General features: G+C 54.2%; 9 protein-coding genes across 9 annotated transcripts; 4 read left to right on the top strand and 5 right to left on the bottom strand.

Moving 5' to 3' along the window:
• Nucleotides 1–439: 439 nt before the first annotated feature.
• AYL99_06563 (hypothetical protein) lies at nucleotides 440–2,507 on the top strand (the record flags this gene model as incomplete). Its single annotated transcript, XM_018838072.1, has 3 exons — nucleotides 440–1,386; nucleotides 1,452–1,657; nucleotides 1,732–2,507. 3 exons carry the CDS (start codon nucleotides 440–442, stop codon nucleotides 2,505–2,507), a joined length of 1,929 nt encoding a protein of 642 aa, XP_018692632.1.
• A 1,703-nt stretch (nucleotides 2,508–4,210) lies between these two features.
• On the top strand, nucleotides 4,211–5,580 carry AYL99_06562 (hypothetical protein; the record flags this gene model as incomplete). The annotated part of the gene is made up of 3 exons (XM_018838071.1): nucleotides 4,211–4,399; nucleotides 4,465–4,580; nucleotides 4,647–5,580. 3 exons carry the CDS (start codon nucleotides 4,211–4,213, stop codon nucleotides 5,578–5,580), a joined length of 1,239 nt encoding a protein of 412 aa, XP_018692631.1.
• Nucleotides 5,581–6,781: 1,201 nt separating this feature from the next.
• On the top strand, nucleotides 6,782–8,597 carry AYL99_06561 (hypothetical protein; the record flags this gene model as incomplete). The annotated part of the gene is made up of 4 exons (XM_018838070.1): nucleotides 6,782–7,184; nucleotides 7,246–7,544; nucleotides 7,606–7,718; nucleotides 7,844–8,597. 4 exons carry the CDS (start codon nucleotides 6,782–6,784, stop codon nucleotides 8,595–8,597), a joined length of 1,569 nt encoding a protein of 522 aa, XP_018692630.1.
• An 858-nt stretch (nucleotides 8,598–9,455) lies between these two features.
• Nucleotides 9,456–11,325, bottom strand: AYL99_06560 (hypothetical protein; the record flags this gene model as incomplete). The annotated part of the gene is made up of 6 exons (XM_018838069.1): nucleotides 9,456–9,653; nucleotides 9,729–9,884; nucleotides 9,945–10,340; nucleotides 10,397–10,893; nucleotides 10,957–11,189; nucleotides 11,240–11,325. 6 exons carry the CDS (start codon nucleotides 11,323–11,325, stop codon nucleotides 9,456–9,458), a joined length of 1,566 nt encoding a protein of 521 aa, XP_018692629.1.
• A 290-nt stretch (nucleotides 11,326–11,615) lies between these two features.
• On the bottom strand, nucleotides 11,616–13,644 carry AYL99_06559 (hypothetical protein; the record flags this gene model as incomplete). Its single annotated transcript, XM_018838068.1, has 4 exons — nucleotides 11,616–12,047; nucleotides 12,111–12,648; nucleotides 12,702–13,364; nucleotides 13,412–13,644. 4 exons carry the CDS (start codon nucleotides 13,642–13,644, stop codon nucleotides 11,616–11,618), a joined length of 1,866 nt encoding a protein of 621 aa, XP_018692628.1.
• Nucleotides 13,645–14,308: 664 nt separating this feature from the next.
• On the bottom strand, nucleotides 14,309–15,478 carry AYL99_06558 (hypothetical protein; the record flags this gene model as incomplete). The annotated part of the gene is made up of 1 exon (XM_018838067.1): nucleotides 14,309–15,478. One exon carries the CDS (start codon nucleotides 15,476–15,478, stop codon nucleotides 14,309–14,311), a length of 1,170 nt encoding a protein of 389 aa, XP_018692627.1.
• Nucleotides 15,479–16,014: 536 nt separating this feature from the next.
• AYL99_06557 (hypothetical protein) lies at nucleotides 16,015–17,670 on the bottom strand (the record flags this gene model as incomplete). Its single annotated transcript, XM_018838066.1, has 1 exon — nucleotides 16,015–17,670. One exon carries the CDS (start codon nucleotides 17,668–17,670, stop codon nucleotides 16,015–16,017), a length of 1,656 nt encoding a protein of 551 aa, XP_018692626.1.
• Nucleotides 17,671–19,440: 1,770 nt separating this feature from the next.
• Nucleotides 19,441–21,225, top strand: AYL99_06556 (hypothetical protein; the record flags this gene model as incomplete). The annotated part of the gene is made up of 3 exons (XM_018838065.1): nucleotides 19,441–19,915; nucleotides 19,975–20,303; nucleotides 20,368–21,225. 3 exons carry the CDS (start codon nucleotides 19,441–19,443, stop codon nucleotides 21,223–21,225), a joined length of 1,662 nt encoding a protein of 553 aa, XP_018692625.1.
• Nucleotides 21,226–22,472: 1,247 nt separating this feature from the next.
• Nucleotides 22,473–23,978, bottom strand: AYL99_06555 (hypothetical protein; the record flags this gene model as incomplete). Its single annotated transcript, XM_018838064.1, has 4 exons — nucleotides 22,473–23,196; nucleotides 23,287–23,375; nucleotides 23,429–23,730; nucleotides 23,789–23,978. The coding sequence occupies 4 exons, from the start codon at nucleotides 23,976–23,978 to the stop codon at nucleotides 22,473–22,475; spliced, it is 1,305 nt and encodes a 434-aa protein (XP_018692624.1).
• Nucleotides 23,979–24,162: the final 184 nt, after the last annotated feature.

Genomic DNA, 24,162 nt, shown 5'->3' with positions numbered 1-24,162 from the left:
TCCGAATGCGCCCTGTTTCTAGGCTGGCCAAGCATTTCCTGCAGCCGATTTAAGACATTGTGAGAGCTTCTGCCCTCTTATTGAAGCTTAAGTGAACAGAGACCTGCGAATACGAGCATCGAGGAGGTGGCGTTGCTCTAGGCACGGCTAGGCGGCTTCAGGGGTCAGGCTGGACTTTGACATTCATCAACCACAATTTTAATTTTCCGAGGCGTGGCGTACAGTGTCTACCTCTCAGCCTGACCGAGGAAATTGCTTCATTCTTTGGAAAGAGTTCAACCTAACCAATGCTAAGCGGGCTCAAAAGTAGCCCGGCGAAGTCTGGCGTGGTCTGGCTCAATGGTAAGTGCAGCATGCATCCAGGCAGTTGTCTCTCAGCCGTTTGCTTTTGAATGTCCTCCGGCCCTGCGACTCGAGATTCAGACAACGGCTTGAAACAATGTCTACTGATCCCGGACGCATTCACACTGGATCGTGGGTCAACCACTCCGAGGGCTCGATCACTGGGGGGACTTTGACACTTTCTAGTTCACATGGTGCTTTCTTGCTTGCTTTTCTCGGTGTCTTCATCACATTGGTGGGATCGCAGTTCTGGGTTCTCGTCAGTTTTGCTCTTCATCAGCTGAACTGCACCAAGACGTACGACGGCCTCGAAAAGCATCATCAGATAATCCTGCGAAATAGCGGGACATCCGCCGGCGCTGCATATGAATTGCTCTTTCTCCCATTCAGCTGGTGGGGACGAAAGGATGAGCCGCAGCGCGCCAGGCTGTGGCCATTTCTGAGACGCTCCTGGCTTTTGTCACTGGCTCCGCTTCTCTCCTTCGGTTTGTTTTCTGGAGCTGGAGTGCTCTCATCTCAAGTAACCAAGGCAGCGGGAGACGAGCTGCTTGTATCAGGATCGAACTGCGGACAATGGAATTTCGACGCTCAGGCGCCCATGGGCTCATACGTGGAAAAGGCCCAGAACGAAAGCCAAATTGCGTCCAACTATGCTCGTGATTGTTACGGCGGCTCAGTAAGCTCGACTACCTGCAATACCTACATACGTCAACAAATCAGATGGTCTGAGGATCAGAATGCCAACTGCCCATTCGAAAGCGGAACCTGCCTGCTGGGCGACACCGCAGCCCTAAAGCTCGACACAGGCTACATCGACTCCCATACAGTGTTGGGCATCAACAGCCGCGAAAGAGACCGCATCAGTTACCGAAGAGTCACCACTTGTGCACCACTGGACGCTTCCGGCAGGATAGAGCCGAACAAAATCACCGACTCAAGCATCACCTACTACAACTATAACTTCGGACCCCTCAGCGGTGGCAATTACACCTGGACGTATTTCGAGGTTTTCTCAACCCTCGGAGGCCTTTTATACTCACTTGAGTAAGTTTAAAAAAGCCAAATGACCAGGCAACGAGGACTTGTGGAATGCTGACTGTTTGGATCAGCCAATGGGTTAACGAAGCTGGTGTGCCCAGCCAGTCTTGGTTTCCAGTCCCTGCTCTGGCTCAGACAGATGCAGACATCACGCTCTTTGCTGTGTCGCCCAACAACATTGCATATCTCAATCCTGTAACAGATCCCCTTTTTCAGGCAACAAAGCAAGTCAAGGTGCAGACATCCACAGGAACGGAATTATACTACAAAGCAAATGGTTAGCGCCTCTCTGCCTTTTCACACAAAATAAGTCGGAAGAGTATACAGGCTGATCTCCGATTGTCTTTATAGATTATGACGAATTTGTCCATTTTGCCTCTTGTGTGGACCAGCATCAACTTTGCGACTCTAACGTTAACCCTCCTAACTGTACGGCTCTTCATGGGTGGCAGACTCTACAAGCTGCTATATTGAAACTTTCATGGACTACAGCTCGCCAGTTGGCTACTGCTTTACGTATTCAGCAAGTTTTACAATATGCATCCATGTTCTACACCACGTCCGGTCGAGGGGGGTTAGCTTTGCGTGCCTCTGAAAAAGTTGCTGATATCATCAGTGAAGGTCTCCCGAACGATCAGTGGGTGATCGAGATGTCGAACCTATTCGCGATGGCACTTGCTCGACTTCAGCATGGCATCGTTGAATACGCTACTGGCCCCTCGGACGTTACCGATGGGATGATCGTGCAAGGACCTTCAGACTCAGAAGGTCGAGCTCTCTGCTCTGCGCAGATGGTCCGAAACACGGGCTTGTACATGAATTTCTCAATACTCGGGCTGAGCCTCATCGTGGGACTTGGAGCAATCATCATCATTGCCAGTATCTTCGTTGAGTCTGTGGTCGACTTCTTCCGTCGTCGGCGGCGTTATTCAATGGTTAATGGCTCTGTCGACAAGAGTCTACAGTGGGTTCTGGATGGCAAGTTCCAGCTCATGCGGCTGGCATATGAAGGCATTGGTGTTGGGACATGGGTTCGGACAGATGAGCATACTCCAGTGGTGAAGGAAGCTGAGCCAAAGATATTCAGCACATTTGAAGGGTCCAAGGTAGATCGAGCGCCAGCGTGATGAGACACACTCGGCTGACAAGTCGATTATCAGAATCTATCTCAACGTAGACCGGGATGATCAGGGGTAAATGATTTGCGACGTCCCAGGGACCTCAGTTGAGGAGCCATCTAGGAGTCGGTTGTTGAAGTTGTATATAAACGGATGACTCTTCTTATGCCCCACGTTGATTGTAAGTAGGTGGTTGTCTCAACACCATGCGATCGCGATTCGCGCAACACATGAAGCCGCTCCCTAGGCAGCACAGGTAAATTGAGTCATCTTGTATCAACTGATCTACAGTGCCAGTGGGCTGATATGCCATGTTACTCTCTGTAACCATAGAGCCATGTATGCTCCAGCACCATCATCGATCGTCGGGTCATGCAAAGTACCCATAATTTGCCTAAAGGGGTCACTGCACTAGTCCGAGAACAGCAATCTTGGCAATGCTTGGCCGAAATGTGTGTTTCATGATTGGCGCGTTATCGACGGGCCTGAATCGATTGGTGGTAGAAACATACCTCAGACAGCCGGGATTACATACAAGAGATAGAGCAACGAGGAATGAAGCAGTATGGAACAGGGCGCAACTAGTTGTCTTTGCTAGAGGCGAGGCGAGCTAAAGAGACCTCGTGGACCCGACGAGAACAACTTGCGTGCATGCGATTTGCCAAGCATCCAATGGTCTTGGACTGCTCTTTCACTGCGAACAGCATTTAACAAGTCGCGTCTGCTTCCTTGCTTGTTCTTGTCTTTCCCCCTTGCGCTCCAAGTCTATTGAGTCCCATAACGACCTTCTTGAATATGGCCATGCTACATGACTTCGACTCGCACACGTTTGTCTTCCTTGCGGACTTCAACTCCCTCGGTCCAGCGTCTCGCTTCGAGCGACGGTCCGCGATCAATAGCCATGCGGCCAGAAGGATGCATTTGAAGCGGAGGCAGTCGCAGAGCCAGCAGGTCAGGAAAAGTGGTTTATCTATCCTGACTTGGCAAGCTTCGGTACCCAGGCGGCGAATCAAAGGGAACAGATCTCGGTCGAGGGCTCAGGAGTCTTTCCCCTTTGATATGACATGCAAGAGCGACGTAAGTTAAGTATTGTGTAGTTCCTGCCTACTTGCACTTGCCTCTTTATTGTGATTCATGGCTGTGTATTCATCCCCTGAAGAGCCATGCTGACAACAGTGTTGCTGTTTAGCAGGATGCCAGCAGACGCCGACCACCCCTCAGCGCAAAGGATTGCTTCTTGGGCGTAGACCCAACCCATCAACTCTGTCCGAACAGTGTTACAGAAGCATGCCACCGAAAGCGATCCCGCTGTTCTGGGTCTCCCGAAGCTCGATTGATTCACGACCGAGTGTACGAAATTTGGAAGGACCTCGACGAGAGTGATAATAGCTGCTTGGATTCAAAGAGCCTCTGTCCGATTGATCACCCGGCCGGAGATACACGGGATGCCGAAGATAGGATGGAGTCGATATCTTTCTCCAACACAGATCTCTTCGGGATGCCCTCCGTGGCCTGGACAAGAGATGAACATGAGCTATTTCATTTATGTGAGCATTTCACTTATCAATTCCTCGCTGGGAGCAATATCATACCTAATATTCCTGTGATCAGTTGACAACACTGTATCAAAATTAGCCGATAGTCAATGCCCAGCAGCGCCTTTGTCCTACATACGACGAGTAGCGCAACAGTTCATCCATGATGAGGCCGTCATGCAGCTGATCCTGGCGTTCTCTAGTTATGCGTGGGCTAATTTCAACGGGGGAGATAAACACTACGAGAGGAAAGGCTTGACGCATATGATACAGGGCATGACGCTTGTCATTAAAAACCTGGCGCAGACACAATCCTCGACCTCTGAGGGTACAATACAGGCGACAATGATCCTCTCGGCAATTGAGGTGAGATTTCCCAACGATTTCCAGCATTTGAATTCAATCCGAACGTACTAAAGTACGTCCTACAGGCCCAAGCTGGGAACATAGAGGGCTTCAAAACTCACCTCTCGGCGGCAAGGCTGATGGTCAAAATGCGTGGAGGCTTGGATCAAATCAGCTCACTTCTTCGATGGCAAATATGCTTGTAAGTAACTATCTTCCCCGTCTTTGCAACTTGACGCTCTTGCTTACGCGCCAACCTGGGTTGAAGAAGCGAGCCAGGAATCTACCAAACCATCGGTGTTGAGACGTTTCCTTGCACAGATCGCTATTTCGGCTTCTTCCTTCTGCATTGCCGGCCAGACGTTGCGATGAGGCATGCAGTTTTCAGTAAAAGATCACCATCTGCCAAGCTACCTGTTGAAGAGGTGCTGGAGTTCCGTGATCCTCTTGATCTCCCACCAAGCCTTTACTTCTCAGCGTGCATCACCGAATTCCTGTTAGTCACAGGACAATTTCGAGAGCTCAGCTCAGCAAGAAATCGGCATTTGACCGATCAGTGTGGCCAGTTTAGTGCCTTATACGCTTCTGCGAAGTGCACATCAGTGTCGAACGCTCTTCATCCGAAACTCCGTTCGATCCTCAACCCAGACCGCAGTCCGACAGAATCATGCAGTGCCAAGAAAAATGCGACATCTGCAGGCCTGGAAATGCACGATGCTATGGGAATGGTGTGTTTGTTCTACATCCACGCAACACTTTGGAGATATAGGCACGAGCCTGCCGAGACGGATAGGTATATGCAGCGCTTGGTTCAGGACGTGGAGCGTAATAGTCTACAGTCGAGCCAGACCTTGAGCGCGCTCAATCGGCTGCTTGTCTGGCTGTGTCTCACCGACGAGAACCTGAAGACAGACGACGGCGAAATGGGTTGGAGAGGGCTGACGAGACTGGTCTCGCGGTTAACCCGCGTTGCGAGCAGGCTGAGCGAGCAAAGCCGCAAGAATCTGGAACTCGCCATGTTTGAAGGTCTGGGAGGGAAACAGCAGTCCTCCATGGCAGGGGAGGTTGATCATGTCGGGCCTCCTAGAGCGACGGCTGAGGATTGCAGGTGGCCCAATCCTGAGAAAGTATGGAAGGGTTTGATCGGATCTTCGTGGCCATCATCACAGAAACTTGGAAAGGTAAACTGCAACTGTGCCTAAATGGACGAGGCGCGAGCACATGACAACGACAAACATCCACATTGAAGACTGCCTCCGTCTCGCCACATCACTCTCCGCTACATATTATACCACCATTGCAGATTTGAACATAGTCGAGCTTTTCTAGACGGCTATTCCTCATATCTACGAGTTGTTGTACTAGCTATGGATGATGACTTATTTGCGTACGGCTAGGAGGCATTACACGTGTGGCGCCATGGCGAGGCGACTCGAACGCTTTGTGGCAGATATCCCTCTCCAACGTAATCGATACACGAGGTGCCATAGCCATAATCAGAGATGGGCTGTCTGCTGAGTAATTTTCAAGATCGGCCGCTATCGAAAAAGCACTTATCACTGCACCCGTTGCGGGAGTAAAGTTTCCGAAGCCTGTATCGGGGTATCTGGACACGAACGCCTTCGTCCGTCGCCCTGTGAGGGCTGCTCTGTCCAACTTGGCTCTTTTGGAAACAACCCGTGGACACAGGAACAGGCCGATGTATCCGCGTTACGATGTTGGCCTGAAGGCCAAGACGCCAGACTATCTATATTTGCCACGCCGCAGCCTCTCACAACGCAACGTGATTGAGACAGCGATTGTAGCGACGCCTTAGTCAGGATTCGGTCTGTTCGAACGCCGGAGGAGGGCCTCGCTAGGCTGGCCTCCTGGATTCTCTGCTGACAACATGGCCTGTGCCCAGAAAATGCTTATTAAGGTGTCTTGGGTACTTCAGCCACCACGATCATGTCCAGGCGCACAAGTTAAGCTTCCGAGCTTGTGAAGTGGCATGAGCAGGCTGATAGGCTAACCTATGAGTATCGCAACAAGCGGCGCCCAAGCACCATCTTGGCTCGGTTCTGCGAAGTTGCCAAGAAGCAAGACTCAAATGCCGCTCGGTAGCATGCCTCTCTGAGGTGTCTAGAGCACGTCAACTCCTGACATCTAGCTGAAGGAGGAATGAGCACAAACGGCACATCCTGAACCTTGTCACGGTTGGGAAACCTATTTGGTCAACGGTGCTTCTTCAGTCTCAGTCCGGCTGGCAATATAAACCAGGGAGCAACGACCTCCCTTCCACCTCCTTCACATTCAACCAAACCCTCACTGTTGCGTGACTGTGCGGGATATCATGGTGGGCGTCTTTCTCCATCAGACGAGCCATGTAACGCCTCCCCATGAGCTGTGACCCCTGACCTCGCCATGGAGCCTGTCACGCTATGCTTTGTCGAGGGCCGTCCACAACACTCGACCCAGCGGGAAAAAGAATTGACTAACGCGACAATCCGGGCACACAATGCTAAAGTCGCTCACGCGAAACGAAGCAAGAACACGACAACGACGAATGTAATCGAACGACAGCCAGCCTCGACGAAGCCGTTGGTCACTCGGTTTCGTGTAGTTCCTCCATCTTTGGGGCGTGATCGGGGCCGCCAGCCAGTGGACGAGGAGGAGGAAGCCCTGAAGCGGGCTCAAGGTGTTGTCCATGCGCAACGGAGAGGCCACTTTCAGAGCAAGCGGTGGCTCTATGCCATGCTACACCGACAATGGATGGATGCCATATGGACCCCATTCTCGGGGAATGTACCAAAGCACATTGCCATATGTACGCATTCTTTGGTTCGTGTCTCTTCTGTCTCGCTCTGATCTGACGTTGTTCCCAACAGACCAGCAAATGATCGTACCCACGATCCAGCTCGCGTTCGAAGTATTCCACGTCCGTAACACTCATAACTACGAATTCCTGCTGTGGATGACCCGGCCCACGACGTCAGGCTATCACGCCGGGGCGGCTGGTCTGCAGCTCCTCTACGACCAGCAAGTCTCGCCCGGCTGTGGCCAGACGCGGCAGTGCCTCTCCCACAAGGTCCAAGCGTCGGCGATTTTGAGGGAGTCGTTATCACAATCCCCAACGAGAGTGCCTGATGATGAGTTACTGGTTATCTTGTCCTTGGCCACGGTAGAGGTAAGGAAAGAAATCCCATCCCCATCATTTGCACACAACCCGCCCTAAGAAAGTGATCCAGCGAACAGTGGATATGGAGGTTCACCAGTATCACCTCGAGACGCTGTCGAAGATCATCACTGCGCAAGGAGGCATGCACTTGGTAGCGGACCACCCGCAGTGCACGATTCTGCAGTAAGTTCCCTGATTTTCTGTAGATTACACACCTGTACTTGCACCACACATTGTAGTGGAGGGGATTAAAATCAAGAGTTCAATGGCTTCATTGTCTAGCTGACACAGAGATTCTCTTGGACCAGGTTCGACGCGTGGTGGAGTCTGTCGACAGGCCTGCGGTATTTTTCCTCGCCGCTAGCTCTCCCCCAGCCTGAAGCCGATCCGGAGATCGTGTCGACGCAATTTCGGCACCAAATCCAGGACGTCCCCGTGGGCTTCCACCCGTTCATCCTGGCGGGAAAATGGGCCACCAGCACGGTCGACATCCTCGCCCGGCTCGCTTACGTCTACCGCAGGGGAGGCAAGCTGGAGAGAGATGAGACTGGGAGACTCATCGGCGGCGGTGGACTCCCCAACACCGCCTACCCGGTGTGGCGCACGTTCCAAGAAGCCTGCCCGGCCTTGGACGCACCAGGGAACCCCCCTGAGAAGTTACTGGCTCTCGCCATGGTCTTGTACTGCGGGATCGGGTTCGACTCGGCGCCCGTGTCGAGCAACGGCGGGCTGGCGTCACGCGGCGCATTGACCAAGATCTTCACCACAATGGATGACGAACTGTCACACGAGTCGTCGTCGTCGTCAACAGAGGACGAAAATGAAGACGAAGAGCGTTTCCTCTTCTGGGTCTGGATGGTCACCATCTGCGCCTGGCACAACGCCGCGAACAGCGGCTTCCTACCGCCGGGGATCGATCTGCTCCACAGGCTGCGCCGGCGGTTTGTGTCGGTCAAGGACTGGGGCGGCGCCAGGGATATCCTCGACGCGTTTTTCTGGAACGACAAGCTCAGCGAGTTGTGCAGGATCAGGTTTGATACTGCGGTGGAGGGAACTATGTAGAGCCTAGACCTTGATGATGATGATGAGGAGGAGGAGGAGGAGGATAGGGAGGGAAGGGGAGGGGGAAGGGAGTCGAGGTCTAGTGGGCTACATGTGCTGAAGAGGACCGGTGTGCCTGGGTGCCTGCGATAATGACAGAGACTAGAAGTCCATCTCTGATGAACAGACTCTTAGCATCACAGTAGTGTGTTTCTTTCTCCACACGAACGAATGTGTCTGGCACACACTAACTATTACCTTGTAGATTCTAGAGGGTGGGTTGGAGAGGGTCTCCGGGGAGTAGGAGAACTTCTGCATCCAGGCACTCGAACAACCATCCATGGAGAAAGACAACTTCTCTCTATCTGTAGTGATCGGGCCTAGACTGTGTTACTGTAAGTACTCGCGGGGGCCCGCCAGTCAAAATATCTCGTAGAGATTTCAAAATTACAGTATATCAGTGCTTTCCCCATGGGAGCTCTCCTATTCATCCATCAATCTTCGGGGCTGGTCTGTGCTTCGCATTCATGTATTTATAGGAGCACTGCCTGCTTGACACTTGGTGATGCCCTTTGCACGCCATTCAAACCCTTCTCGTTTCGAGCAGCTCGGACACTCCCGATTCGACGACTCTCTCTTCTAAACGCGAGTTTCCACCTCTGCCTGTCGAGTCTGAACGAGCTGCGGTGCGGTGCTGAAGGGCCAGAGACTAAAATGCATAGCTCGACGGATGATTGACAGCTGGACCAGCACGATGCATCACATTTCTGAGGTCTCAATCTTTTCCTAGCCCGGCTCACACTCCAGGGTATGCTTTCGGCTCTTCAGAGCTCTTGAGATAGGGAATTCGTCTCTTGATATCCCGGAGGAAGAGGCGTCTCAATCGCCCGACTTTGGCGTGATGATCTCAGAATGCGTAACCTCCGCCCTGCCCCCCTGGGCTTTCACAGGCAGCGCGACGCCTTCGTTCTCAATGGCCGTCAGCAGCCGGCCCGTTCCACAGGTCTCGTACTTCTTGAATTGCCATGCATGGAGTCTGGCCGCGAACAGTTCGTCCACTTCCTCCAAAGATCGACCCTAATCGCCAGGTTTGTTAGCGTCGGCGCGAACAGCCTTCGACACGAAGTTATGATCCAGCCTCAAAATCCTCACCTTGAGTTCTGGGAAGAACAGAGCACCCCAGAGTGTGGAAAAAAGGGCCACAGATCCAAAGATCCAGCCAATATTGACACCCATGCCGGGTAATAGGTAGGGCGTCACGAAGGTGACCAGGAACGCAGCTACGACGTCGCAAACTGTACCGAAAGCCTGTCGGCGGAGTTAGATTGATCCACGCAAACTTCAAAGGCAACTCCATCCGCGACTTACCATTATCTTCTTCCTCATCCTGACTCCTCCTATTTCGGCGCCTGTCAGGAAAGCACAATTGGAGGCCGATATCCGACAAAAGGCCGGGAGGATCATAAAGCAGGCGACGAGAGTATAGGTCTCGCTTTGGTTCGGGTTATGGATCAGACCCAAACCCGAGGCGAGGTAAAGAAGGAAAGTTGCCACGGCACTCCCAGCAATGAATAAGGGACGGCGTCCTGTGATGTCGAAGAGAAAGAGGCCCGCCAGACATCCGACGACCCCGAGCGCCCCTCCGATAATGTTGTAGGTGAAGGACATGGAGCCTAGACCCTGTTGGACGTAGAATGTCGGTGCGTAGGATAGGACAAACTGGTTCCCGTTCATTTGTTCTAGGACGAACAGTGTCGCACAGATCTGTGGCATCCGACGTCAGCACCATTAGCGTAGTCGACAGCGAAAACGCCACCCACCCAAGTACGTCGTAAGTAGCTGCCACGGAATATATCCAACCACGAACAACGCTCGTTGGCCTTCGATTCTTCGATAAGCTGATCGATCGCTTCCACCTCGGCAGCCGTGGCTCCATTGTCGACATCATGCTTAGGTCTGATCTTGTCGAGGGCAGCTTTGGCCGCTTGCTTGCGACCTTTAAGGACGTACCAACGAGGAGATTCAGGAGTAAAAGGTACCAGGACGAGGAATGCGACAGCGGGAACGAGCTGGATTGACGTTGGAATAATCCAGCCTTTCTGCGTTTGGGTGGTCGCGTACGCTCGCGACAGTCCGGCCCCGAGGAGGTTACCAAGACCTGTAACGGCCATGATTGAACCCGACAAAAGACCTCGTGCAGCTGCCGGGGCCGTCTCGGCGTTGTAGGACGGCACGACGTTTTCAACCAGCCCGACCGCGAAGTAGGCCACTATACGGCCGATGGTAAACTGTGCCCAGTTGTGTGCCGTCAATTCGACTACGTAGAATCTCAGCACAACGACAACACAAAGGTCCAACTCCTGCCTGGGCAAGGACTTACTGATAATTCCCACAATCTGAATCGCTCCAGCAACGTACATGGTCTTCTTGTACCCAACTGCTTCGATAATCCTTTCCACGGTGGCGCAACCAAGAACCTTCCCCGTCCAGGGCAACGAGTTCATCAGTGCTTTCCGCGTCGGTGGTAGTGCGTACTTCCCCTTGGAATTGAGGACTCCGAAGCGGCTCAAAAAAGACGGAAGGGCTTGCAATGAACCAAAGGAGCCGGTATCACTAAAACGATTAGCCCAAAATTCATTGCACAAACGGCAAATGGAACCTACATGCCAAACATCACAGCCCCCAGAAGAAAGACGCATGAGTTGAAAACCAGGTAAGGCGTTAGCTGGTGCCATACCTTGAGCGCCATCGTGATCGAGGCCCGGCGGGTGCAACGTGTCGAACGGAATTCAATAAAGATACCCCGGGTCTGGAGCAGGCGGAGTCAAAGCCGGCGTTATATAGAACCCTCCAAACGATTGCACCATCGCCTGTTTGGGAAGAAGATTGACAGTGGAAGGATTGAAATGGATTAGCGGCGTTATGTGCACCGGCACCGACAGCCGTGCCAGCCGCCGACATACTTTCCATGTGGAGGACGGTATTCTCCAACACCCGTCGCCTCAGCAGCTCTGGATTGTGAAAGGATTGCGAGAACCATCAGAGGACCCCCTCTGAACCTTGTCCAAAGCCATCAAATGGGTCTTGGAATAGTGACATCTGATCCCAGGCGCTGGATACCGACTCTAGGTAGGGAAATGCATCACCTAGCTCCACATTTGCCGTTGATTCAAGAGGGGGAAATGGTACGCCCCGTGGAAAAGGTGCTGGATGGGCGTCACTGGGCATTTCCGGTGGTGTCAAGGTAGTCTGGCCAATGCTGGGAGGTTCGAGAGGTTGAATAGGTGTCCGGACCTTTGCTGGGGGGACCATTTCGAGCTTGGGGCTGTCGTCTGTGAAACCGACGCTGCCCAGTACCGTGTGTCTTGAGACGAATTGCCTAGGAACGATTTCCCTTGTGGTCTTCAAGGGTCGTGGTCTCTCCAAAATGCCATGTGACGCAGAAAGCAGTGCCTGTTCGATGTCTACGATCTAAGGCGTACGTCAGCCAGAACTTCCACGCCAAAATTGCCAGCAACTTGCCATGGGAGATACAGCTGGGTACATCCGAGACATGTGCCAGATCAACCGCAAACAGACGGTGACGTCCCGCACTATGTCCTCAGTTGAGATACCTAGTCGGTCTCGATGCGCGGCATCACCAGCCAGCAAGACCTCTGTGACACTATTTGCGCACTCGGCCATTTCGTATTCGAGTGTCCATGAGTTGCCTTCGATTTCGAGGAGAGAGGCGAAAATTTCGGCGATTGTGTGCGCATGAAGGAGGCATTTGACCTGCCTTTCGAACACCACATCTGTTCCTAGATGATCCAGATATTCTTGCGGCAGCGGTTCACCGAGTGCGGGAATGGTACCACGGAAGAGTTGACAGTGGCATTGATGCCACCAGACATGCGTCATGACATAGCGTGGGAGGCGCGGAGAATACGCTCGCAAAGCCAGATTCGTCTCAGAATATTGCTCGCCTGGAGGCAGTCTCGATACGAATGCCTCCAGATCCTTTTCCAGGCTCTGAAAGCGTGATGATATTACCCGGACATCGGACTTTGAAGACATGGCTTGTCTCTTGCACCTTGACTGGCGTAAGAACGGAACGGATACAGGCTCAGGGAGGAAAATACCTACCTCATAATCTCATCGTGAAGGTTGATGATGCGTACGTAATAAGCTAATATGCCCAAACGGACAGATTGAGGCCCATGGTCCCGGATATGGTCGGACACGTTCTCGTTGCTGAGCTCGAAGTCGTCTTCCATAGCCGGAAGGCGGAGGTGGATTGCGGTGATTGGGCACAGTGTATACTCTTGAAGCCCGCACGCCATTGTTGAGTCAAGAATGTAGATGGCCCACATCAATCTGCGCCGTGCTTCCTGAACATAAAAGGAAGGCCGTAATGTTTCGTGGTTGATGCGCAGGGCGAATGCGGATCGTGTGAGTTGGGCCATGAGAAGGAACGCGGCATTGTGGGCACCGGTCCATATTCTGTATTTGATGACGAACAACAATGCCTGCAGCTTAAAGATGGAAGGCTGTCTGAACTCAGCCTGGATCAGTTCCTCTGCCCAGTCGGCGCATCGGGAACTGATCTCCCTGTGACTTGCTGGTGCACCTGCAGTATGAGCAGTGACTGCGACAATCGAGGCCAGTAATGCCTGGTCAGCTTGGTCTTGGTGAACTAGTCGCAAGAGAGATGCCTTGTGCAGAATGGCGAGGCCCGGAAGTGGCTGGAGGTACTGAAAAAAGGCCTGAATGGCTTCCAGGACCCGTTCATGTGTGAGCAAGGGTGGGCTATCTCCAGTCAAACATGGCCCGAATCTCGTGTCGACGTGACTTACTGTCGTATGGGTGACGCTGCTGGTTGGCTTGGACTGGGTTGCTCTGCGACAAAGGGGCTTCGTCGTGATGCTATGTCTGAAGCTCCCTCGAAAGCGACGCCACTCGGCTTCTGCCCAACAGCGAGAGGGCTAGTTCCAAGATGTTTCCTGTCGCGTGGAGGGTAGACACATTCAATGCCTTTGCTGTAGCACCGACTGCAACTTGGGGACTCTCCGCTGCACCGTGCCTTCATAGAGTGACAGGCTTTGCACGCCCGCGACACTCGCGCCTTCTTAGGAGGCGATCCAGCTGTGAGAGAATTTTCGCTTTGTTGTAAATGGAGAAAAGAGCAGCTGAATCCCAGCCTGGAGCAGTTACTGCAGGGTTGCTCTTGTCCAACCACTCCATCACAACGGACCTTGGGAAGTTCAGCACCGACTCTTGCATTGGCAATGAGTCTCAAGCAATTGGGGCAGACGTACCTTCCTACTCCGACATTGTGTACATGTCTGTTTTCTGCCCGGAACCGGGTCTCTCTCGGACGATTCGCCCTCAACACTGGAGATACTGGGTGGGTTCATAGTCCAGGGGTTCTCGAAGTAGAAGGTGAGCGGCGAACGATGTCGGGGGGTGTTGAAACGTTAGTGGTTGAATTTTCTAGGCTTTGACTTGGGCCTAGCGAGGCTCGTTAGGCCAACGATTGGTGCACATGGGGTCAGTGTTATTATTTTCCGGGGGAGAGAGTCTAGAAGAATCTAAAAAAAAAAGAGTACGAGAGAGATACGAGTCGACATCATCAAAGCTCCTCTACTCCAACAAATACCAACCATGCAACCCACCCTATGTCAAAGAATATCGTGACCTCTTTATCTCTCAAAGGGGACTATGACTTGCTATTCTTGCGGTCCTTCTCTCCGTCACGTCAACTCAATCTCCGACTTGAGCGAACTGGCATGGAAGTCGACGATCCACGAATACGGCAAGAGCCTGAGAACCAGGTTGCGGAAATAGTAGGCAAGGGTGCTTTTCGGGATGAACCAGGCCGCCATACGCCTGGAGCGCGCCTGCAGCCGTTCAATGGACGGACGGAGCTTCGCTTCATGGTTTCGGAGTGCTTCCAGTACGTCCGACGTCTTCTGGAGCTCTTTACCAAGGATCTCCGCCGACACCAGTGCCATGCCGGCGCCTTGGCCTGACAGAAGCGTGAGGCAGTGCGCAGCGTCGCCGAGGAGAAGCACACGACCCTGTGACCATCGAGGCAGCTTGACCAACGTGAGACTGTCCATGTTCACTAAAGCGCCTGCTTCGTCGGCACGGTCGACGGCATCACGCACTTGCTGGACACTGTCGGCTGTTATTCGGTGGAGGATGTTGAACTTGTCTTGAGGACTCTCGGTCGACAAGGTCTGGTCCTCGCGCCAGATGTGCATGGCCGTCATGCCTTTGCCTCGCAGGGCGAACAGCATGTCCAACTGGCCCGGGCGGTTGAATGAGTGACAATCGTTCTGCGTCTCGGCCTCCTGACTGAAATTATACGCGGCATAATAGTAACCCAGGGGTTCCAGGAAGTCGCCCTCGGTGTCTTTCCACAGACTCTGGCGAATTTGAGAGCGAAATCCATCGGCGCCGATCATCAGGTCTGCCTCAATCACATCGCCACCGGCGAGCACGACGCGAACCTTGTCTCCCTCATCAGTGAACTCCCTCACCGTCTCCTGAAACCGGATCGAACAGCTGTCCGGCAGACTTTTGGCGAGCAGTCGTGCCAACTCGTCACGGCGAACGGCCAGCGCGTCCAGGCCACCGCCGTGGACGTCAACGTACTTGACGCGACACAGCTCCCTTCCATAGCAGTCGTTGATGATGTTGTATTCAAAGTGCTGGGAAACCGATTGCAGCTCGTCTAGAAGGTCCATGTGTTTGACGGTTTCGTGTCCGAGCCCGGAGATGGTCATAGTGTAGCCGCCGACACGAAAGGCCTCTGCTCGGTCGACGACGATCGACTGCCAGCCAGCCTTGTCCAGCCACCAGGCCGCCGCCAGACCGGCGATGCCAGCTCCCACAATGAGCGCCACTGGTTTGGCCATGCCGGAGTTTGTGGTCGAACCTGATATATATTTTCAATCAGGGTGTCCTGCATGAATGATTCGGATCTATATGCTCGCCCTTCGTAGACAGAGCGATAAGCATTCTGGACGCGAGTACGACTCCTGGCACTGAGACACCGGTATCGGAACTGCACGACGCATGGCCCTAAGCATGCCGTCGTCATCTGCCACCGCCACCATACTCGCTCGGCGTCGCCATGCTCGTGCTCGGTTGGTAGATATTGGCTTAAGCTTTTCTTGGAGCCAGCACGCCCAGCGACCAGCTTCTCGAAAACGAGGACCTTAAGGATCCCAGTCTCGGGGAATTTCCCCATCCTCGCTTCCGCAAAGCCCATGAAAGAGTCTAACATGTAATCTATCCGAGCCACATATATCTTCTCAGCCACCGACGTGCTGGGCAAGCTTCTATAATCTTGTCTTGTGCACACCCACACCGAGTAGAGAGCCGTAGTTTGTTTCTACTGTTCCCATTTATGGTCTATCTTCGACAACAGGCCACAGGAAAATGCATTCCTCTATGTCCCCTGCACCAACCTCGGATCGTCGACGGCGTACCGCTCCAGGCCCTCCAGCGCCGCCGAGTCCAGCACAAAGTCAAACGCCCGGGGCATGTGCAGCTTCTCGCCCGCGTACCGGCGCAGGGCCATGACGCTCTGGCCGTCGCGTAGCAGCCACGGATCCTGCGTCTGGTCCTGCCAGGCCTCGCACGTGCGCCGCATCTGCGCCAGCACGGTCGCGTGCGCGGGCTGGTCAGCCAGGTTGCATACCTCAAGAGGGTCAGCGTCCAGGTCGTACAGTTCCTCGGCGGGGCGGCGGACGTATTGCTTGAGCGAGCGGGCGCCGATCAGCACGTTCGCGTCCACACCTTCCTGCTTGCCGGACGGAGCTTGGCCTCTGTGGTTCCTCCGCACACCTTCCAGCGTCAGGCTCGCGTACAGATCCGACGCGAACGGGAAATCCAGCTGCCACGCGATGTTGCGGTGGTACTTGAAGCGCCGGCCCCGCACCACCCGCGTCGGCCAGTAGTTGGCGATCTCGTGGAAAGTGTGCGACCCGTAGACGTGGTGCTGCCACTGGTCGTCCGGCAGGACGTCGGAGCGCTCGATAATGTGTAGAAAGGACTGTCCGAGACGGCGGGGCGGGGGCGGTGGTCTGGTTTCTCTTGTCCACACCTGGCCTTTGGCCGGAGCCTCGATCGGGGCGCAGAAGTCGAGCGGTGCACCCGCCCAGTCGAGGAATGTGGGTAGGATGTCGATGTACGATATCATGTTGGGATTCCGCGTTCCGGGGTGTGAGTTTCCCGGCAGACGCACGATGAACGGGAGCTGTGTCCCCGCGTCGTAGAGGGTGGTCTTCGAGTTGATGAACGGAGGGCCGTTGTCACTGCACAGGACGACCAAGGTCGAGCTTGCGAGGCCCTTACGGTCTAGGGCGTCCAGGACCAGCCCGACACCGTAGTCCAGCCGTGCAATGGCTTTGTAGTATTCGACGTATTCAATCCGTGTCTCGGGCAGGTCGGTCAGCCAGGGCGGGATCTCAACTTGATCGGGCTGGACGTCTGGGGCGACAAATTTGCCATCACACGTTTCAGCATTGCCAAACTCGCTCCGGGTCGTGATGTCTCTGTGCGGGTCGACGTATCCGACCGTGAGGAAGAATGGGCGCTTCGTCTCGATGGCCCGCTCGAAGAATGCCTCCGCCCGTTCTGCTGCCCAGGCGACATTCCTCGTCTCGCTCTCCTCCCTCGACTCCCAAGGGAACACGGCCGCGGGCCCAACATGTACTTTGCCCACGATGCCCGTCTGATAGCCCAGGGCATTGAACAGTGTGGGTGCCGACTGGATGTGGTCGAAGGACTGGAAATGGCTCGTGCCCCCTGCGAGGCCGTACTGCCCGTTCTCGTGTGGGTGCAGACCCGTGTACATGACTGTGCGACTGGCGCTGCATGAGGCGGTGCTGGTGAATGCGAGGTCAAACACTGTTCCATTAGCCGCGAGCCTGTCGATGTTGGGTGTCTGGAGCCCCTTCGCCCCATAACAGCCCAGGCATTTTCCCAGATCGTCGGCGATCAGGAACAGGATGTTCTTCCGCGACGAGCCGTCTATCGAGCCCATTAGGTTGTTCTTCTGCGTTCGGCGGTATGGCGTAATAGTGGAAGGAGATGGTGACATGGCTGGGAAACCCTCACGGTACTTAATGCCTCGAGTTATAGTAGAAAGAGGGTGAGGGAGGGAACATGCCAGCCGATCTTCCATGCTGGAGGGGGCCGACTGGGCCGACCGAGCCGACCGACGTCTGAGACTGATGTTGCTCCTCACCGACAAAGGCATTGGTCGCTCAATAAGTTGCCGAGCACGCAATCCGTTAAGCATGACTTGGACAGACAATCTGTATCGAAATGTCTTCCAAGTCCCACATACCTTCAAGACTTTCTGTTGTTCCTGGAGAAAGCCACATATTCCATGGGACCTGTGAGGTATGGAAGAGCCACTGGTTTATTCCCCCAATGGAAAACACGGTGCTTCAAAGGTGGAAATTATCGAGGACGCAAGCAAGTCCTTCCATCTAGCCCTCAAAAGTCGAGTGTCTAGCTTTAACTGTCAAATTGCATCACAGGGTCGCCTAAGACAACGTGGTGTGCCTACAGCCTCCAGCCCTGGTGCGTAGCGGGCGTCCTTTCCGGGACCCACGTGCTAGAAAGTATTCGAGATTTTAATGGGGGTGACAGTTTTGCACTGCACGGCAGGTAGGGTAAGGGGCGACGAGCCTGACTTGCAGAACATCTTCCATCCTTGAACAGACACTCTGCAGTGATAACTGCACGCGAAATAGGCGAACGCCCACAATTCGAGCCGCGGTAGATCCGGGACCATCAAACAGTTGCCTGTTTCAGTACCTGCATGCATGCTTTCGCAGTCTGGACTTCTGGACTGACTGGACTTGATGATCGACGCAGGAATACCAGTGGGACGGCTCTGGACCTCGTATACGCAAGTAGTAGCGACACTAGATCGTGGCAAAGATATCTTCGCCTAATTGAAGGACACAGGGCTGGATATTCTTCCCTGGTTTGCGGTGTGAGGTACAGCCTACGATAACAGGTGCATCTCTTGGAGCTGACGTCCACTATCGTGATGGGCAGAGGTTGCTGAATACGGTCTTTCTTTCCAAAAGGTGAACCATTGGACGGCACATTCTCTCGAGCAACACCCCTCCCCCTTTAAACACTCGTTCATCTAGCTGCCAAGGCGCGACGAGCAAGCCACCGATCGATGCAGCGGGAGAAAAAAGGGTTTTCTTTTCAGCAATCATTCATTATTAAGCGACGGGCAATCCATCGGGCACCACGGGCATCGGCTAGGTTGGCGTCTGTGCTGCAGGGCTGCAAGCCAAACCAAACACACACTTTCCCTTTTCTATCAGGCTCAGCCGCAAGAGTCCCAATGCGGAAAGTGTTTAAGTATCGCCAGCGCCCACATGTGGCTGCCAGGCTACGCACCAATCCAATGGTCCATCGGCTCCTGAGTTGGGCAAACGTTGTTTGGCTAGGCCACTAAACCCTGAGCCTTGAACCTGGCTTGTTGGGTGGCTGCTACTATGTACCGACTTGTACGGCTAGGTACGTTATCAATCATCAGCGGATCGTGTGTATGCGTGTGACTGTGTGTATGCATCCAGCGCGGCCCAGGTGCCCATGGGTCTCAGGCAGCTAGCCAGCCCGCCAGCCCTGTTCCGCAACAAGCGGCGTTGGGATCTCTTTCCATTATTGAATTCGGCGTGGTCTAGCACCGGGTTCCAGAGCCGTGAGCTCGCCATGTATATAAAGATGGCTACCACGAACCGGTTGTGGCGGCAGCAGCAGCAGCAGAAGGAGCAGGAGTGTCTACCAGTTCACACACACAATCCCTTCGACATTTTCTCTTTCCCAGCACACCCCAACGATGATCAACTTCCTCAAAGAGACGCCCGCGGGCCAGTTCCTCCGCCTGCTGGGTCTCCGGTCTGAGAATCTCTTGTACCCGGAGGAGAAACCTGGCTTCGAGCCCTCCAGGAGGCTCCCGATCGACCGCGACACAGCACCGTCTCCGGCCGAAAGCGACCTGGAGAAGATCCTGCCCAAGCAGGCCGCTGCCACCATCACCGCGTTGGAGAAAGACAACATGACACTGTCCGCCGGCGGGGAAGACGACGAGGCGGCCTTCGTCGTCGTGTCCTGGACCGACGAGCACGATCCCGAGAACCCACGCAACTGGTCCGAGAATAAGAAGATGTGGACCCTCTCCGTGGTCAACTTGTACACGTTCTGCGTCTACTGCACGGCCTCCATCATCACGCCCACCGCCGGAGCCATCCAGGAGCGATACGGTGTCTCTATCATCGTGGCCAGCCTGGGGCTGTCCATGTATGTCGTTGGCTGTACGTCGGGCACCTCTACCTTACAATATATGTAGCCTCCGGTCCTAACTCTTTGCCAGATGGTCTGGGACCCATGTTCTTCTCTCCCATCAGCGAAATCCCCCGCATCGGCCGGAACCCTCCTTACCTCTGGTCCTTCGTGGCCTTTTTCGCCGTCTCCATCGGCCTGGCCTTCGTCGACAATTTCCCCGCCATCATTGTCCTCCGCTGGCTGCAAGGCCTGTTCGGCAGTCCCGCCTTGGCCAGCGGTGCCGCGTCAATTGAAGACATATACGACATCTACAGTGCCCCCTATGGCTATGTGTGGTGGATTGCGGCCATGTATTGCGGCCCTGCTGTCGGCCCGTTGATGGCTGGATATGCTGTGCCTCATAATTGGAGATGGCCGGTGAGTTTTCCCTTCACCTTCATTTCCGAAGTATCGTCATGTTGTACTGACGGATTTTCCACAGCTCTACGAAGTCATCATCATGTCCGGGATCATCCTGTTCCTGCTCCCCTTCCTACCCGAAACCTACCCAGGCACCATCCTGCTCAACCGAGCGAAGCGCCTTCGCAACGCCACTGGGGACGATCGCTACCGGGCCGAGAGCGAACTGCACCCGATCCCCTTGAAGACGCTCCTCTGGGAAGCCCTGGTGCGCCCACTGGAGATCACCATCAAGGACCCGGCCGTGCTCTACGCGGCGCTGTACGGCGGGCTCGTCTACGCCACATACTACTCCTTCTTCGAGGCCTTCCCGCTGGTCTACCTGGGCACGTACGGGATGTCGCTGGGCCAGCTGGGGCTGATCTTCCTGGGTTTGATGACCGGCTGCATCTTCGGCCTGACCTCCTACTACGTCTACCTGCGGCGCTGGTTCATCCCGCGGGCGCGCAAATACCACGCCGAGAAGGGCAAGGCGGTGGAGCAGGAGGAGTGGCTCCGACCCGGCATGGCGGGCGTCTGGGGGCCCCCGATCGGCCTGCTCGTCTTCGCCTGGACCGCCCGCGCGGACGTTCACTGGATCGCCCCCACCATCGGCATCAACATCTGGGCCGCTGGCAGCTTCTGCATGTTCCAGAGCATCATCTGCTACATCGCCCTGGCCTACCCCAAGTACGTCGCCTCGCTGTTCGCCGCCAACGACTTCGCGCGCTCCATGCTCGCGGCGGGCTTTGTGCAGTTTTCGAGGTCCATGTACGTCGATCTCGGCATTGGGAAGGGCGTCACCGTCATCGCCGGCCTCTCCGGGGTGGGAGTCGCCGGTATGTATGGTCTCTACTATTTCGGTGCGTTCCTGCGGGCCAAGAGTAGGTTTACCGGTTGAGCCTGGCTGGCAAGCATGCATTACATGTCAGCCCCCCCTCCCCCCATGGGAAGGGATGGGTGCGTGTGGTGTTTGCGAAGAGTCGATCGTTCGAAAAAATTTCTCGCTGGCACTTGAAGAGGTTTACAAGAAAACCCATCTATCCATTGTTCGTTTCAGCATTTGGGAAAACAAGGAGAGTGTTATTATCACCAACATGTCGTCGGTTCTTTTCTCACGGGTTGTCCACAAATTGAGGGGAGTTCTGTACATTTTGCATGATTGGCATGGCGATTTCCAGCAACTGTTCATATGGGGCTGCCTAAGCGGCCTTTTCAAGCAAGAAGCAAGCAAGCAAACAGGCAACGCATTGTTCTAAGACGGCAATTCCACTATTCCGGTAGCCTTTCTTTCTGTGTCTTCCCTCGCTGAGTTTGTGCGGGTGGGTCGGAGCTTCGTATTACCCCATGAACTCCGTTGCCGCCTAAGCACTCTCGTGTCTCGGCCAGCCGTACGATATATCATCATTTATGTCGACCCCTTGAAGGGATGCAGGGGCTAGCTGCTTACCACAGCATGCACGGTGTGCCGTTCCACAATCGGCTTGGCATTGAGACTCGATATACAGAATCTGTAGCAGGATGGGCACCGGAGACAACGGCATGCCAGTGAAATTTCGTGTGGAATCAAGCTGATTGAGCCGTAGCAACGGTCCTCATATCAGACCCAAAGCTAGAGGGTTTGGGACGACTTCTTGGGTGTTTAGAATGCTTTTCCGGTCATGTCTAGGCGGCAGAACGGACACTGTCCTCAACGATCCGCTTGCCACAGGATACAGCTTCGGTTTCACCGGAACTGCCAAACCATTCGCAGGGGGGTGTTGAGTCTGCAATGCTTACTCCGACGGAGCGTGGATGTTGAGCGGAGAAGCGTCATGATCCCCTTTTCAGATCACAATATGAGCTGGATCCCACTTTCTGTGCTTTGAAGTTGTTTCTTTGCGGTCATCTCGCTAATGACCCTCTTTTGCTTGGGCTGTTCCGCTCTCCTTTGCAATCACCTGAAGTGCCAGATCAGCTCGTGAGACAGCGCTTCCCGTCTTTCGTCTTTGCTACCATCACAACAAGGCTGCAGATCGACAGGAGGGTCGTAGTCCTTGCCCTTGCTGAATGGCCCACATCCATGATGGCAATCCCGGATGGTTGTTGTCAGGCTGACACGCGAGTTCCCTGACCGAACACGCATGAACCGCGGAGAATTCTGAGGTTTCATCCAAATGTACCGGGATCCTTGCGCTTGAAATGAATCTTGCGAAGAACTTGATAGGAGAGATTCCCATTCCACAAGAACTTCTCGCAAACTCTAATCTTCTGCATCCAACTGTGCTTCAATCCTTGCCCGCCCAGAATCTTCATGCCCAGTGACCATGTGAGATCGTTGGTGTGGGAGCTTGCAAGCATCATCATGCCGACCCAAGTCAGCCATTCCGCCTGTTGATTCCGTGGATGGGCATTGTCGGGAAAGGAGAAGTTGGAGGGAAGAAGTCCGGCATGGATCTGGAGATATGCCAGATTCAAAAAGCGTCCCCTATCGCTATAGTCCATCAGAGAACAGTAAGCTTGCAAGGCCATGAGGACATATTGCTCTTGGATTGGAAGATGGGTATTCTCAAGCAATTCAAAGCATCTCGTGGCGTTGTTAAGATTCTCTTCGAGCAGTGAGCTGTTGCAAATCAAATACTCTTTTTCGTCTTCCGAGGCGTTTGCGTTCACAGCGTCCACCCAAGCAGACACGTCAGAGAGGATGTCGATCACAGCTGCCACCGGGCGCTCGTTTATACAAAATTCCTCGAACGCTGGTGGTAACCTCGCTATCCGGTTACACAGGGCAGGTGAAAATGGGTGTACGGGACGATCCAGGCCTCCATATTCGTAAGCTGCAGGGTCAGGCTGGCGGAAGATCGCTCTTCGGCACTCTGCGTGTGCGATGAAGCTGAAGAGAGATCACGCTGTCAGTCTGTCGGGTCTCGAATGCAAGGGAAACACTTGCCTGTCAGCCACAGTCGCAAGCCAGCCGTCAAACGGCAGTCGTTGAGGGCCACCTCTGCGCATTATAGCTTCGCTTACCGCTTTCAAATGGATCCAAGCACCGTCATGGTTGAGTGTCAAGTTCTACACTTTGGTCAACTCGCTACATCTCGTCCTCGAATAGGAGGGCGCCATACGTCGAAAGCTGCTAGAAGCAGCATCGTACAGATGATCAAGTCAGACACTTTATCAGCAGTCGACTGGAGGTACAGGCGGAAAAGTTGAATGGTCACATCGTAAAACCCCTTTGTTTGTGGAGACACACCGTCACGTCGTCTGTCCCTCAAGTCGAATTGCAGCATGGAATTTGCCAACATGGCGACGAATGACACCTCGTTGCTAAGAATCAGGGGAATGTAATGGCGGAGCAAGGGCAGATCCTCTGCAACACCCTGGAGCTGAAGTCTTCGGAAGGTGGTAGGTGCATAGATATCAAGATCTGCCAGGCCGGGTCAGCAACGTTGTTGCGCTTGTGCCATGCGAGGCCCTCGACGTACAGTATCTGCAAGCAGCCTTTGCCTTTCCTTGGATTCGAATGGGAAAGATTTCGAGCGGCAAGTGCGCAAGCGTTAATAGCGCACGTTGACCATCTGGTAGGCTCGCATCATGAGCACGCTTACGCTTTGTCGACGCTGCATGTTCCTGCTCCCTCGCCGGCACACTCCTATCTTGGCGCCCACTCTCCATTTTCGACGACGGCTCACATAGGCTGGTGTTGCTGCATGTGCGCGTGCGCCATCCCAACGTTCTGCGTCTTTGATGGTGGTCGCCGAACGGTTCACCCGATGACTCCCACTGGCTCCTCCTCGAAAGATGATGGAATAATACTATCCACTCGGGGATCGGCAATTCTTGATTCTCTTTTGAAGTT

The sequence above is a fragment of the Fonsecaea erecta genome, assembly GCF_001651985.1.
Source record: "Fonsecaea erecta strain CBS 125763 chromosome Unknown Scaff5, whole genome shotgun sequence".
Lineage (NCBI taxonomy): Eukaryota > Fungi > Ascomycota > Eurotiomycetes > Chaetothyriales > Herpotrichiellaceae > Fonsecaea > Fonsecaea erecta.
The sequence above is the reverse complement of the archived record's forward strand: the minus strand, read 5'-3'. Positions and strand labels throughout refer to the sequence as shown.